Source organism: Haliotis rufescens, unplaced genomic scaffold, assembly GCF_023055435.1.
Source record: "Haliotis rufescens isolate VD_foot unplaced genomic scaffold, xgHalRufe1.0.p SCAF_2, whole genome shotgun sequence".
NCBI classification, from domain to species: Eukaryota; Metazoa; Mollusca; class Gastropoda; order Lepetellida; family Haliotidae; genus Haliotis; species Haliotis rufescens.
The window spans coordinates 57,585,573-57,602,180 of NW_025963890.1; the positions used below are offsets into that span (position 1 = coordinate 57,585,573).

General features: G+C 38.2%; 1 protein-coding gene across 12 annotated transcripts in view; it reads right to left on the bottom strand.

The window, feature by feature from the left end:
- The window catches only part of LOC124141427 (microtubule-actin cross-linking factor 1, isoforms 1/2/3/5-like), a 261,785-nt gene that overhangs the window by 157,642 nt on the left and 87,535 nt on the right, over positions 1-16,608 (bottom strand). For all 12 annotated transcript variants that reach the window (XM_046509482.2, XM_046509497.2, XM_046509473.2 and 9 more), the window contains 3 exons: positions 11,837-11,926; positions 11,112-11,189; positions 10,621-10,713 (listed from right to left, as the gene is read on the bottom strand). In XM_046509482.2, the coding sequence (XP_046365438.2) occupies positions 10,621-10,713; positions 11,112-11,189; positions 11,837-11,926 (261 nt within the window). The remainder of the gene's footprint in view (positions 1-10,620; positions 10,714-11,111; positions 11,190-11,836; positions 11,927-16,608) is intronic.

Consider the following 16,608-nt stretch of genomic DNA (forward strand, 5'->3'; position numbering starts at 1 on the left):
ATGTACCTGATATGGTTCTGGAGATGGCATATCATATGACAGGTTTGAAACCAATTGGCAAAAGACCACACTGTCTGCATTTATAAACAAGCAACCTTCACGGAGTATTACTCTCATAAATCAAAACACCAACATGCCAGACACTAATTATGTCTCTAATGTACTGTAAACGTCAAATTTGAAAAAGTGAACATTTTCAACTGCTTGTGAAATAGATTCTGCAGGATGTGACTGTTCCTTCTGAACATATTGATGGGATGAGAATTAGCACATTTACAGTATTTTTTTTGTAATCACCAGTTTCTTATTACCACAGTTCAAGAGGGTCATGATGTGACGTGTTCAACGAAATTGTCTCAATATATCAGGTAACATGTCCCAAGACGTGTTCAAGATAATGAATGTGTAATACTTGTTTTACATTCCCACAGGAATTTGGCAAAACCCATTCAAAGATGAACGATTTGGATTTACACAATGAAACAATGTAGAAATTCTTCACAATGCCACAAATTATAGTTTTTGCCATAATTTCATTACTTTTACAAACCAAAATCTGAAAAAAAGGAAACTCATCATAGTACCACTATACCGGGTATCTATAGCTTATATCACCGCCATAGACAGTGTGCTATTTTACTTATTCAGTGGCTCACAGTGTGCATAGTGTGCTATCTCCAAAATGTAAATTCATTATAACAGCAAAACAAATAAAAGCATCATAACAATGTTTCCATTGTCCTAAATAGTGGGTGAGTATGGCCATTTTCAATTATTTCAACAATTTCAGTCATATCATAGTGCTTTAGTTTGTGGGAGGAACGCCTGAAATGACGCAGGTGTTAGGTGTTCACCACTTTGGTGAATCATTATGAGTAAGGCGCTGATAAAACTAGAGACAAAAACAGAGGCAAATCTAGGGATCGAATTTACAAATAATATATTTCTTGTGCACCCAAGGGACATGAAATGCAGCGCCTTAGACAACTGTGTCTACCGTGCCTGCTAATGAGTGAGTTAGTTTTAAGCTGCTTTTAGTACTTATTTGTAAAAGAATGAGCTTCACACATTGCAACTATATTGAGATTTAAACCTGGTTCTTCAACATTCAACGTAAGGAGCACATGCTGCAACCACTGGGCTACCCACAAGAGAAGGATGGAGATCTGGGCAGGAGACAAGTCAAGACCAAGATATACTTTTAGATGGTGAGGTGAAATTGGGTTTAATGGCACTTCCAAGATTATTGCACTTATATAGCGACATGTATCTACGTGTGTGTGTTTATGTGGCTGCTTGTACTAGTCTAGGCTGATGCCGATTTATAGTGCTAGCTCACTGAGATACCATGCTGCAGATTTAACACGAATACCCCACTCAGACACAGAATACTGACTCCGAGCCAACCAGTCCTTGTTTTAGCCCCTTAATGCCAAGCCCCAGACAGGGTAACAACAAGTACCATCTTTTAACGTCTTTTGGTATGAAGCGGCCGGGGATCGAACCCCGGACCTTCCACTCTCCGGGCGGACGCTCTACCACTAGACCACAGAGGCGGTCTATATACTTTTAGGTAGTAGTTCAGATAGAGTTTCTCTGAGGAAAGGTAACTTGAAAACATCGTGAACATGACATACCTTCTGCCAAAATTGTTTTAAATGGAATAGCTTCAGACAAGTTTCAATTTTGTTGACAGAAAAGAATTTGAGTTCAAGTTTTACATATGTTCATCTTTACAGGCAAAAAGTAGCTGACAGTTGTGATATGTTAACGCCACATGAACTCTGAACCTGTCTGCCTAGATTAGAACCCTGTGTCGTCCATCTCCTGTCAGGAACAGGATTCAAAATATTTTTACGGGCTTGTGCTCTGATATGAATATTGATGTCAACACTGACATTATACATGCAAAAAACACACAGGCCATAAAAATCTGAAGCAGCAAGGAGCAAAAGGTCTGATAAAAATGTGTAGCAATGACAACTAAATTACACTGACAAAAAACATATGTCTAAATATCATTTTTTATTATGCCCAAATATGATTATGAAACAGATCAGAAACAACTCAGATTCAGAATATTTGCACCGATATGCTTCCTGGGGTAATGTCATTTTCAGAAAGATGAAATATGATCTATTCCAAGGTTCATGGGACTGTGTATGCATCTCCCATTAGCACCGTACCATTATGATGAAGAGGTTCTTCAAGAAAACACAGGACCTGTATACATATGGCCAAAGATCTTCTGGAGGGGGACATTCTCCAGCCATATAAATCTCAGTAGCTAGGCAATAACTGACCCTGCAGCCAAAGACCTCATCACCCCACAGATACAATCTGCTCTGGCATATTTTTATCACCTAAGGGGCATCCCAATCTTACAACAACAAAAAGACTGGATAAGTCACTCCTGCGTGTCATGATGTGGCCAATTTCCTTCTCAGTTTCTTCATTGGCTGTCAAACAAGCCAAGTGAAAAAGACATAAAAGCACTGGTTCCAGAGCATAAATGTTGCAAACTCAAATATCCTTAAAATGGGTTGCGACAAATCCAACAAGAGTCCATCATTTATGTTAGACTATTCTGGAGAACCATCTGGTCGTCGTAGCAACATTTTACTTGTCTCATATTTGGGTAATTGTGGCTGTGTCAATAAAAAGTTCTTTGAGTCCATGTAATGGGACAAAACGATAAAATCATGTAATTCAAACAATAATTAACTGCTGACAACTAATATGTTTTTGTCTATCAATTCTAGAATTACTGTCACAGAACTCGGTAATATGCACCTGTTGTAACCCTGTTCCTGGCATAAAGGCATCTCTCCTGCATCAATACAAACACGAGTGTCTCTATAATGTATGATCCTGCACGTTCCAGTATCACTGCATCATGTGTGTATATAATGTTCCTCTTGTGTGTTATCTCGTCTCCATCACCCCACTTACATAAAACAGATTGTCCATGACTCATAGACACCAGGGAGCATCTCATCAAACTAGGAACAAACCTTTCCTTCTCTTGAAGAAGAGAATAGATCAAGCCCACTTATTCCAGCAATGTGAGCTTTCAACAAAGACAGTGTACTGTGTCATGACTTGCGATAGTCAAAGTGCTGCAGTTGCTTTCTGGAACAGGAGCAAAGCGCCAAAATTCCCTAGAACAATGAGTGTCATACCACCATACTATAACTGTATCATCAAAGCGATCTCTGGGTTACCATCAATGTCATAACTCTCATCATCACACAAAGTGATCTAAAGTGTTTCCCATCATCACCTCAAGTGAGTGAGTGAGTGAGTGAGTGAGTGAGTGAATGTATTCAGAATCAGCAATATCCTAGCTATTTCACCACATCCTGTAGATAATCATGTCTAGACTAGGAAAAGATCATCCAGGTACATGGACAAAATATCACCCAGGCCACAGCATGGCTGCTTCATCCTCATTCCAGTTATTAAGGCAAGAAGGTGCTGGGGACCTATTTTGATCTGGTAGGCGATGAGGACCTATTCTCGTCTACAGGGTGCTGGGGACCTATTCTAGTCTGGAGGGTGCTGAGGACCTATTCTAATCTACAGGGTGCTGGAGACCTATTCTCGTCTACGGGGTGCTGGGACCTATTCTAATCTACAGGGTGCTGGGGACCTATTCTAATCTACAGGGTGCTGAGGACCTATTCTAATCTACAGGGTGCTGGAGACCTATTCTCATCTACGGGGTGCTGGGACCTATTCTAATCTACAGGGCGCTGGGGACCTATTCTCATCTACAGGGTGCTGAGAACCTATTCTAATCTACAGGGTGCTGAAGACCTATTCTCATCTACGGGGTGCTGGGACCTATTCTAATCTACAGGGTGCTGAGGACCTATTCTCATCTACAGGGTGCTGGGGACCTATTCTCATCTACAGGGTGCTGGGGACCTATTCTCATCTACAGGGTGCTGGGGACCTATTCTCATCTACAGGGTGCTAGGGACCTATTCTCATCTACAGGGTGCTGGGGACCTATTCTCATCTACAGGGTGCTGGGGATGCCAGGGACCTGGGCACCTCTTCTGGTCTGGAGGGTGCTGGGGACCTTTTCTGATCTGGAATCCCTAGCCCAAGAGATTATACTCCATTATAAAACAAGATATTAACATACATATCACTCCAATGACATCTTTGCTCCTGGTTTCACGACAATACCATTGTACTGAATTCTTCAAATTGCAAAGCCTCCTTGGTGTTACAAATACCATAATTTAACTGTATGGGTTTTGTTGCTGAGACCATTTTGTGGAGTGAGTGAGTGAGTTGGGTTTAACGCTGCTTTTAACAGTATTCTAGTTATATCACGGCGGGTCAGCTTAATGTGGGAGGAAAGCCCGAAGTGATGCAGGTCTCAGACGTTTACCACTTCGGTGAAACCCACGAGCACGGGTATGATGCTGACAAACCTAGAAACATAATTGGGGCGAACTGGGATTTGAACCTACAATCATAGGTTTCTGGCGTGAACAAGGGACGCAACTCTGCACAGGGAATCGCGGCGCCTTAGGCGATTGGGCCACCCATGCCCCCCCATATTGTGGACACAGCTACGATGATCGTAAGTCTGTGTTAACATAAGCGTAACTACACTCGTAGCTGTTACATCACTTTGTGATCTGTACCTTCTCAATTCTTCAGATCTGTAATGCAGAAAGCAGTGGCAAGCAGGAGGATGAAATCCAACCCAATTCTTATCTTTTTCAGATAGTGGATTAAGATATAGTTCCTTATCCACAGCAAAATTAATTCTCCTGTCTATTCCTCGGAGAGCACAACCAAGCACCATGAAGCAACCATTGGCAGAATGACTGCATGTTCCTCAATGGATGCCTCCTTGGATTACTCAGGAAAGTACTCAAGCATCTTATATCATCATACTTCATGCCAGTTAATGAAATAGCTGGGACCCTTTCACTTGAATTTGATGATAAGGGGGCCTGATGCCGTTCTGTATCAATGAGCAAGAGGATTTGGTAATTATAGGGTCTACAATACTTTCACTGGATCAAGAGCAAAATAGAAGTAATGTTTGGCTATTCAGGGATGCATGTTTGGCTATTCAGGGATGAGATTAACATTCTGTACTATCCCTGATAGGAAATCTGAATTGATCATTCAACCAAACGGACTGACAATTTGTTACATTCCATCAGTGATTCGGAAGTCTACTTTTACAGGTGGAGACTTTTATTTGTAACCGTTCTTTGTGACTTACAAGTTAAAAATACAAAAACACAAGCTGGCTTTTTAGGCAACAATGTTTGAAAACAGCAGAAACAAAGTGCTCGCATACATTGTTATTGTACTCATGTGGACTGGGTTTTTTGTTTTGCCCAATATTTCTGTTTTCAGCATAAACCACTGCTCCCTCACTAACTCTAAAAATGAAAGTGAGACGACACAATAAACGCTTACATAGCACTGAATGTTTGTTGGAGATATTTCATACAGTTACAAAACTCGGTTGACAATTTAACTTGAATTGAAACTGAAAATATATGAACCTCCTTTGTTTCTGGAATGTACCCGTGTGTTTTGTACTTAATATGCATATATTTGTAGTTTGTAGAATATTGCCACTGTTTCTCCATGCAATGTCATGCATCAAATATCCGATCTTATCAGTTCCCAGACAATATTGAACACTGGTCATATGACACCATTTTCAAGAAATAAGTCACATTCAGTCCCCACTCAAATAAAAATATCATTCCCCATACAAAATATGCAGCATATTATCCCCATGAGTGAGTGAGTGAGTGAGTGAGTGAGTGAGTGAGTGAGTGAGTTTGGTTAATGCCACTTTGAACAGTATTTGTATCACACTACGAAGCCTGTGGGTGGTAGACATGACTCAACCTTGTTCCTTTTGGAGAACCAACACAGACTCTGGTGCCTTTCTGCCCAGCACGTAGGTTATAAACTCCACGTCTGAACAAAGTGTCTGGTGAAAGCATAGCATAAACTTTGTAATCGACATAGCAGTTATGTTGGCATCCTGAAGACTAGCTTGAACAAAATCTGTTATACTAGATGTAAAATTACACCTTTTTTCAACACATGGAGCCATTTAAACCCATTAAGAGAGGAAAATGGATTTTGTGATTGGCAAATTAGTATTGTTCATGATAAGTTAAAGTGTCTTTCTTTGTTATGTCTAGGAGGAAGTATGGTTCTGTGTCTTTTATGGGTTTAGTTTAAATAAATAAAATGCCTCTAAGAAAAATGACCTATGTTGACAAAATGTTCCAGATCCTTTGAAAACTGACATGTTTCGACACAACAGACCCACATCAACAAAACTATTTCATTTTGGCACAACCAACAACAAAACCAGGACAACAGACTCACGCCAACAAAACAGATACGTTATGTCAACACAGTTCACGTCCATACACAACAGATTATGTCGAATGCAAATTGTAAATGAAATATTATTAAATCAATTACCTAACCAACAAAATCACAAAAACAAGACTAGCATAAATTTAAAACGTTCCAAAACATTCATGATATGACAGCATCAGCTTGGAACCGACAAAATAGTAACCATGACAATAGCTACTTCAAATACTCCATAACAGAAATGACTACGATTATCAGCTTAAAAATAGGTACGTTGACAAAAACATCAGTTCAAACCTACAACATATTGGCAAATGTACACACTTTCTGGGTTCCAGTCACTCAGATGACCATCACAGATAGGCAATCACCAATCTCATCAGTCACAATTAAATGTCTGCCAAGAAGAGCACCTATCTATATCTAAGAAAACTTCTGTTTTTGTAACGAAGATGTCTCCACGCTTCACCCATAAATTTCAACACACCACTCCAAAGCATGAGAAAGATTGTCACATGCGAGACCAGAATTCGAAGCATGCCCAAACCTCTCCCTATCTGTTCATTATGATAAGAGAAGCCCCACATATTTACTAGCAGGAGATAAACCCCTGTCTGTTATAGCAATTTACGATGATTCTAGAAACATTTGCATCATGTCAAAGTAAACACATTTTTTCAAAAACATTTGTTCGTCATAATTGCCCAAAGGACGAGACAGAGTTTCAGCTGGTTGGAGTCACGTTAAGTTTGTATATTCCACTCTACATCTGTCAAGAGTAATCGCTGATGCAGCTTTCACCACAAAAAAATATTTATTGTTTTTTAATATTTTCAGGACAGGTGACTGAAATGAGGACATAAATAAGTTCAAATGTTGCTTTTTAAAGCCTTCTAATTGGAAAAAGTAACTTTTATCATAGCTTGTGACATATCGTCTTGAGAAATCTTGCATTTATGAATGGTTGTTTTTAGACATACCATAAATAGACAAGGAACATCAGATATAGCTACAGTAGACTACAGTTAAAACAAACACGCTTATAACGAACTGACGGATATAACGAATTTACTTTTTGGTCCCGACTACTTGCTGTAGTTCTGCTGTATATATGCTTATAACGAACTACGGTTATAACCAACTAAAATTAGTAGTCCCTTTGAGTTCGTTATAACCGTATATAAAGCATACCACGAGGTATGAGATGCAGACTTTCTCACAGGTTTGGGACATGACCATCAAAGCTAACTTCAAAATATTGTCACCAACAATTAATTCATAACAGTACTATGGCCATGTTAATAAATAATGTCCACAACCTTACACAACTGTCAAAATATATTCATTATTAATATTGATTTCTCTACTCTCGAACATGTCAAACAAATTTGTTGCTTATGTCATAAGACTTTTTCTTCAACAATCTTAATTGTTAATTTTGTGTGCAAGCCATGATTGATTTCTTAAGTGTCTAACACAAAAATAAATGTATAACAATCCATCTCCTGCTGTGTCAAAACCTAAACTGATTTAGCTACAGTTACGTGTAGTTACAAAAGACGGTGAAACCATGCAGCATCTTACTGTATGACTCTCAACAGTGTATCAATTGAACATATGTCTGTAGACATACACCATCAGGTAATGAAGTGATCACTCAGTGAGCTTCTTTTAATTAAAAACTTTGTGACATGTGGCACATATTCCCTTGTATTCACATGACACTGTGTATCAACTTGGGTTTATCTGTCTCCATATTAACAGAATACATGGTTCCTGGTGTATATGAGTCTGTGCGAGGTGTGTCGATATCAGTGTTATTGCCCTCTCCATCAGCAGCCAGGGTAGCTGCGTCCCATCTGTACCCACAGTCGATGGAGTTGCTGCATCTGCTGCATGTATCACTGAGCCAATGGTGGGGTGTCACAATACCTCAAGTGTCGATACATATCATGATACAGTAAACTACAGTTATAACAAACTCAAAGAGGCCACTAATTTAAGTAAGTAATTACTGTAGTTTGTTATAAGCATACATACAGCATATATACAACAAATGGCCAGGACTAAAAATTAAGTTCGTTATAATTGTGTTTGTTATAAACGTAGTACTTGTGTCATAGTACGATACCTCGTGTATTGTTGTCATCGATAACAACTTACATAACTACTGTGAAGCAATAAAGTTTAGATTTACCAAAACAGACTTGTTGGTGTCAATATTGTCAATTGTCGAAGACGAAAAGCTACCGTTTTTTGTTATATGTCAAATGTCCACAAAGTAATCTATGCATAAATGTGTCACAGCTCACCAGTGGCGTGAACAATGTTAAAATTATTTTGGATTTTCTTTCATATTTGCTTAAAGTGACTTTTCCGATATTCATCGATAATTGACTGATGTTTGATCAATATTTAGTTTGCGATTATCGATCTCAATGATCTGTATCGACAGCCAGCCCTAATCGTAATGTCAGGTGAATTGTGACAACCCCCATGAGGCTGCAAGAACCTGCAAGCACCTGCTGAATGTGTGACAGTACACGAGAGTGATGGTGCCTGGAGCACATAAGTCATTCACTGTCATGTACAACATACCAATGAAAGGAGGGGGACAAAAGAATATATGTATCCAGCAGTCAGAACATATTTTGTGTGAGTTCTACCCTCTCAGGCTTAATGTACTGGAGTGGCCTCTGAGATGGTGGACAACATTGGTATGACATTACAATCTACGAAATGGCTTTCAGGAAGTGAGGAGAGTGTGAAATATAGACATCAACATTGTCTTTAGACACGGGCTTGAATTCTCTAGGCTGTGGTGCCAGTCTTTGGTAGATTATCCATTTGTTTTGCTCACAAAAACATGATCTGTGACTGTTTTGAATACAGCAATATGACGTGAAAACTGACGTTTCCTATTTGTAGCAGTGGTGTAATTACTTTTCTGATCTAAAAGTTTCTTTCAAACAAATAACAGACAGATACCATTTGAGTAACAAAACTCATTTTACAGAAATATTCCGCATAAAAGAATGAAGGTTTTTTATTTGATCTAGAAATGTCAGTTTTCACTCAACAATAGACAAACAAACATTCAACACAATCCTTAAGCATGAGGCCAGAACTGCATGGAATGTGAACATCTATTCAATCAAGCACATATAAATATACCGAAAATCCCTGACTAAAGGCATGTTTTTTCCAAAGGCCCTCATATGTGAGGTATTGCAACAGTTCCGACATTTTTATTCTGAAATTCTTTACAAACAATATCACGAAATGGTAGTGATCTTGTATCACTTGTAACACAGACTTTACACCTGGATTACATCGGACCTATTGTTGATGCATGGAAGGGATCTTTAATCAAGGATGTACGAAATATTAATCATGTTCATATCAAGGGAACAACTGCATGAAATACAGTATTACATAACATGAAACAATGATTTTGAAGAAGTGCATTGCCATTATAATACACCACATGCACTAGGTATGTCAATATCACACGTACAGTCAAGTCCTGTTAATCCGACACGGTTGGTTGCATATGATTACGTCAAATTAACGACTATATCTGATAAAAGAAATTAAGTAGTATCAACGTTCGTGGTTGAAAATCCGACAACTACACGATAGATAACGATATAAAACACGAATTGTTCATTAACTGTTTATTGTTAAGCAAGTTTATCTCTGCAGCCGTTGTAATATGCAGCTGCCGACTCATCTTGCATCCAAACACGGAATACACTGATCACGGTGTCGGATTAACGAGACTGATTAATGAGTGATTTCGGTAATTTGTTGCAAATTAGGTGTGTCAGAGTTGGAGTGCGATACTGTCGGATTAATGGGTCCAAATAGCACTAAATTAATCAGTTCCCATCATTAGTGTCGGATGAAGCCGATTGTCGGATTAACGAGTGTCGGATTAACAAGACTTGACTGTATATTTCATGTTCATGTGTTCAGTGAAACCTGTTAATCAAGACTTACCATTTCCATTGAAATTACTTCGAATAAACAACTTTCGGGATTAATGAATCAAACAGAATAAAATCCATTTAAATATGTACTGATTCCAAAATAGAGGGGTTTGGAATGAACAGGGGCCTGTTTAAGAAGGTTTCACTGTATAGTGTATGTTCATGTCACACATATATCATGTACACATCACACACGTGTGATGAACAGCCTGTATATGTATATCATGCATATAACACCTACCTGGAAATGTAAGATAACAGTCCATATCAACCCCAGGGTCAGTTTGGGGTTTCCGTCCACAATTTCATCGGACCTTATATTGACCAGTCGTATCTAAAAAGAAATGATTCATTGATAAACAATTTGTTTTCTTTATTATTAAAGTTGTGCTGTCCACATTGTAAAACAGTAAAAGGATTTTATAACACTTCAATTCATGATCATCATTTTAATTGTTACTAATTACTGACAACAATGCTGTTACTTGGCATCAAAATACCAAGGAACTCTTCTTGATATGAAGATGATATTCTTTTATGTAATATCAAGATTTATATGGAAGAGTCAAGTGTGTGCAGAATGCCATAAGCTATGTTATCAATTCACACAATATCCTCTGACTGTGACAATTTGTGCTAGGCAATGTAGAGTTGTCTCCCATTAATTATCACCAAAGCTGCTTGGAGCAAGCCAGTGCCACAAGATTCTTTTCCAGTTTTCATACTACTTACCCCCTTCATTTTGAGAAACTCTAAGCTTATCTGTACATTCTGAATTTTGTGGAATCTCATGTGTCCTTTTTCTCTTGGCTGAAACAGAAAATGAATTTTTTTATTGAATCAAATATATTACTTATACAATTAATAACACCAGAACCTCAATTACTTGAAATACTGTAATGTAGTGAGTGAGTTGGGTTTAGCGCCGCTTTTAACAGTATTCTAGTTATATCACGGCGTGTCAGCTTAATGTGGGAGGAAAGCCCGAAGTGATGCAGGTCTCAGACGTTTACCACTTCAGTGAAACCCACGGGCACGGGTATGGTGCTGACAAACCTAGAAACATAATCGGGGCGAACCGGGATTCGAAACCCACCAGATGACTAGGCCACCTGTGCCCCCCTGTAATGTAGACTATGTGGACACAAGTGAGATATTAATATGTAGTTGTAGTATAGCTTGTTCACATTTTCATAATTCTTTTCATAACTTGTCTTTTCAAACGCAAAATATTATAACAAACTGATATTTTTACAATACTAAAAAGCATTTAAAATCTAAATAAGTCCAAACACTGAAAAGTTATCAGGAAATTGTTGACAGGAAACTTGGTTTTTGACAGAATAAATAAAGGAATGGGCTTATTTCCTTTTCACAAAAACATTTGCCAGATCAATAAAACCAACCAACCAAAACGTGTAGTTGTATTTCATAAAAACAATTTTCATCACGCTTACCAATATTTCGTGTGCCAGCACCTCCAGAAGCGAGATCAAGTTATGTCCATCGCGGAGATCTTCATACAAGTCCACTATTCTCCTTCCAGCCTGGAAGTACAAACACACTCTGGTGAATACATTGCTTTAAGCCATGGTATAATGAGGTGAATATGGTATTTTAAGCCATGGCATGAGGTGAATATCACATTTTAGCCATAGTACAATGAGGTGAATACAGTGTTTTAAGCCATGGTATAATGAGGTGAATAGGGTGTTCCAAGCCATGGCATGATGAGGTGAATATGGTGGTGCTTTAAACACCAATGCAAGGCCATCTAGTGTATACTAGTATTCTGTGTAAAGAAACATATCATCAGCAAGGACAATATAACTTAAAGATATGAAACTTGTATAGATACCAACACCTACTGTTCGTAGCCACATTTCAGGGCTACTTCCTGCCCCTAAAACAGGCATGAAGGGTAAGGAGTAGTCAAGAAACATTACAAACAAAAAAGATGTTGCTATGCTTAAAACTTTTATGTTTTTGTTTGTTTGCTGTTTAGCAATATTCCAGCTATATGATGCCGTGTCTGTAAATAATAGTCTGGACCAGACAATCCAGTGATTGACATCATGAGCATCAATCCACGCAATTGGGATACGATGACATGCATCAACCAAGTCAGCGAGCCTGACCACCCTATCCCGCTAAAAACTCTTACAAACTTTTGTTTTCATGTTCTTCCAACTTCTAAATCCTTATCCAAGACTTACCAATGTGGATGTACACTGATGTACATTGTTTTATATATATATAAATATATATCAGAAGAAAATCAGAGAACCTCTGACAATGACTTACTAATTAATGTCTTGAAATTGAAAGGAAGTTATTTGTTAAATGTAAAGACATTACTCCATGTATTAAACTTAACAGTCTTCAATGCTGCAAAATTAACATTTAATTAAAGAAGAATATTTCATTTGCATACACTTGAAACAAAGCAAATTAGAACAGTTCTCGATTCTTTGTAAAATGTGTCATTGGAAAAAAGAATGCATTTTCAGCCTTTCATCCATTACAGAAATTAATCTTTGATCAAATTGCAAGGGAAACGCCATATAAATATCTGATAAATTTTCTTACAAAACTGCAAGTAAACAGGATCTGCCCAAAACTGGGATATACTTTCATCCAATTATTCCAGTTTGGATGAGCCAATAACCTTTCTCAAGTTTCTCCTCTGATAAGTTGTAACAATATTTATGATATAAGGGGGGTAACTCCCCACACACGACTGCTATCTGCTGGAGGAAAGAGCTGCGCAGCTGGTTGATTGTGAGATGAGGGGAATCCCTTCGGTGGGACTATCTAACCGGGGCTTATCATCACGAAAATCGGGGCGGATAAAAGTGCCAGGCACTATAGCTATACAATTTACAGCAAACAGCTGTTGAAAACAACCTAAAAACGTCATCTCCCTTTACGAGATATTAGATATTAAGAGTCAAAGAGAGAGCTTTAGTCATCTTCTTCCACTCAAGATCTACTTGAAAACTAGTTCTCAGAATAGAATGGTCTGTTAATATATGCACATGAGATTTGGTTGATGAAAGTGTTCAATGGTGCACAGAGCCTTACCTTTTTGCATCAAAACATCAAACTTTACCAGTGCAAATACATCATAAATGGTTTGTGTTAAAGAACTTATCTTTACCAGCATACAGATTGTTTATCATTCTTCAAATCTCTATTACTTCTTAAAAAAACACACAAATATCATTTTTGAAACATTTCATACTGAAAGACTTCATTACTCTGTGTGAACTGGGCCTGATGCCTATTTAAACAATACTTTTTTCACGGACTTGTCAGCTTAATGTGGGAGGAAAGTCCCAAGTCACACAGGCCATAGTAGACTTGCACAAGTCTCTTAGGCAATAATTATTAGTCTAAATCATAAGTTCTAGATTAAGTAAATAATAAGAACAAGTTGTCCCTGTAAGAGACTGGTGTGTACTGTCCACATATCTAGACTCCTATTAGGAGGATAGAATTACGAAACATCCATGGACGTTTCTTTCAGTACAGCCTTGGAGCAAGGCCAAGGCCACAGCTGTTTGTCACTTTGGTGAAACCCACGAGCACAAGGTCGGTGCTCACAAATCAAGTTCATAATCAGAGAAAATACGAGATTCGAACCCATGATCAGTGGAACCTTGCACGGTTAGAGGTGAGGTGAAATTGGGTTTAACGTCGCGTCCAAGATTATTGCACTTATATAGCAACGTGCATGCACGTGTGTGTGTGTGTGGCTGCTTGTACTAGTCCGGACCCCTCTGATTTATAGTGCTAGTCCACTGAGATACCATGCCACAGTTTAACATGAATATCCCACTCAGACACAGTATACTGACTCCCGAGCCGACCAGTCCTTGTTTTAGCCCCTTAATGCCGAGCGCCAGACAGGGTAACAACAAGTACCATCTTTTAACGTCTTTTGGTATGACGCGGCTGGGGATCGAACCCCGGACCTTCCGCTCTCTGGGCGGACGCTCTACCACTAGACCACGGAGGCAGTCTGCACGGTAAGAGGATGCAAACAGTCAAATGCAGCACTGAGACCCCTGGGCTGCCACACCCCATTTGCAAACTAAAACTGTGAATGCTTCTTTAATCATAGATATTTGGTGACTAAGACCTGAAGGTTTCACATATCATTGTTATCAACAACCCAGGTGCAGCGTAAAGCCTGTGTACACCGTGTCATACCCACACACTATGATCACTATATGAGAAATGTACAACTCTGATGACCTACATGTCCGTATAACCTTATTTCACTCAGTGGTGAATAAATAATATATCTCATGTGCAAGAATAAACATAACACAAACTGTTACAAAAACAATCACGATATTTCATCCAGATTAAGAGACCATTATAATATAATCTTTCATGAAATATTTTTTCCTAAATTTCAACTAAAGTATATTCAAACGTAAGCTGTCAAACACACTGTTCTCAACTACACATGCCATATAGAAGCTATTCGGTGTCCATGCTGAATCTACAAACAAAACTGATGAAGAACTATGTACTCAAACCATGCATCTGGACATTGATCATGTCAATATCAGTGATGTGCCACTACACAATAAACTGTGAGATGAAGTGAAATAAGAAACAGTTTATCTGTTCCAAGTTAAATTTTTTATCAAGCATATAAAACTGTCCGGAACTGAGCTCCACAAAGTTTATATTACAAGCTGCTCAGATCCAATTTCAAATGAAAGATTTCATCACTTCTACACGGAATCTGTTTAAGTATTTGTAATCAATTATTTATTGTCATATCTGAAAAAACATATGACCAACCAATTCTTTTCATTCTAAAGCCATAAATATTAACAGACTGGTGAAAAAGATGAAATACTACACAAAGCCAAACATTTGTTCAAACAGTCGCAACAAAAATGTATAGAAACCATGTGACACACATCAACCAATCATTTCAATGGATGGTCGTGATAACATCTGTCTCTATCAACACAGCAATATCACAAAAAGACATTCAGAAATAAATAAAATGCACACAATTACTCTGAAACTAAACTTCACATAAGTACGAAAAGAAAAATCAACACATTTGGGCGAGTCTGAAAACATGAACTCCATGCGATCATGCACATGAAATGTACGACTACAGCTAGAGACATCTACACGAGGGAATGGACGAGAGTCAACTGCAGCATTCTCCAAACATGTTACCTGTGAAAACCTCCAATGCTGCATGTAATCAACAGGAAGAGGATACCACTGTCAGAAACAAACATCACAGTTGTCAACAATATTAAATATGAATACATCAATACAGTCTTCTCACGACAATAAACCATCCTGAGACATAATAACTTCATGGACAGAAAGTCCTTTCCTTTCCAATAAATGTCCACCCAAAATGAATCTACTGGCCATAATTGTTCCTTGGCATCATTTTTCGGAAGAACATTTTCTTTTCATATGGGCTTGCAAAAAGCTATGTATACTTGCCCCAAAGAATTTTTCCAATAACCTTGGGATTTCACCAAGGGTCTGTCATCTGATACTGGCATACCAATCAATTATCCCACTAAATATATGAAAAAAGTCAAATTCATCCCATTTAAATAAGTATGTAAATACAGATGAGGATCAGATCAAGATAAGAGGATCGTATCATTGGTTCCAAGGCAGTGTGGTCTCTCTCTATAATGGGAGACAACTCTGTAAGGCTGTTTGCTCATTCCCCAGTACACTGGCCAACTTTACTTTACTTGCTGTAAATGGCTGTTGTATCATGGATGTGTTGAAACACTATTACACATGATTTTTCCTAAAATTCAATTCAGCCATTCCTGTAATGAGGGTCCTATTATCAACTGATAATTCTGGTATGTTTAGCCATCCATATCAGGTCATGTCATGACCAAACAAATATCTACGAACATAAATTATAAATTTGGTCTATATATCATTGTCTTTTTATTCTATCCCTTATCACACATGTCAGTGTAATATATACATAGGTACATCGCATCTTCCCCACTGATACGAACTGAGCCTCAAGCACAATGTTGCAAACAAATGTAAATAATTAGCAATGTCTACAGCAGCTAGAGCTCCTGGGGACGATTTGAAGTTTTGTAAGATTTTTCTATTCCACTGACAGCAAAAGCTTTGGATGACAAAAATATTAACGATGAATTCGGCATCGACTAAATGATGACATGAAACTGTGTCTTGA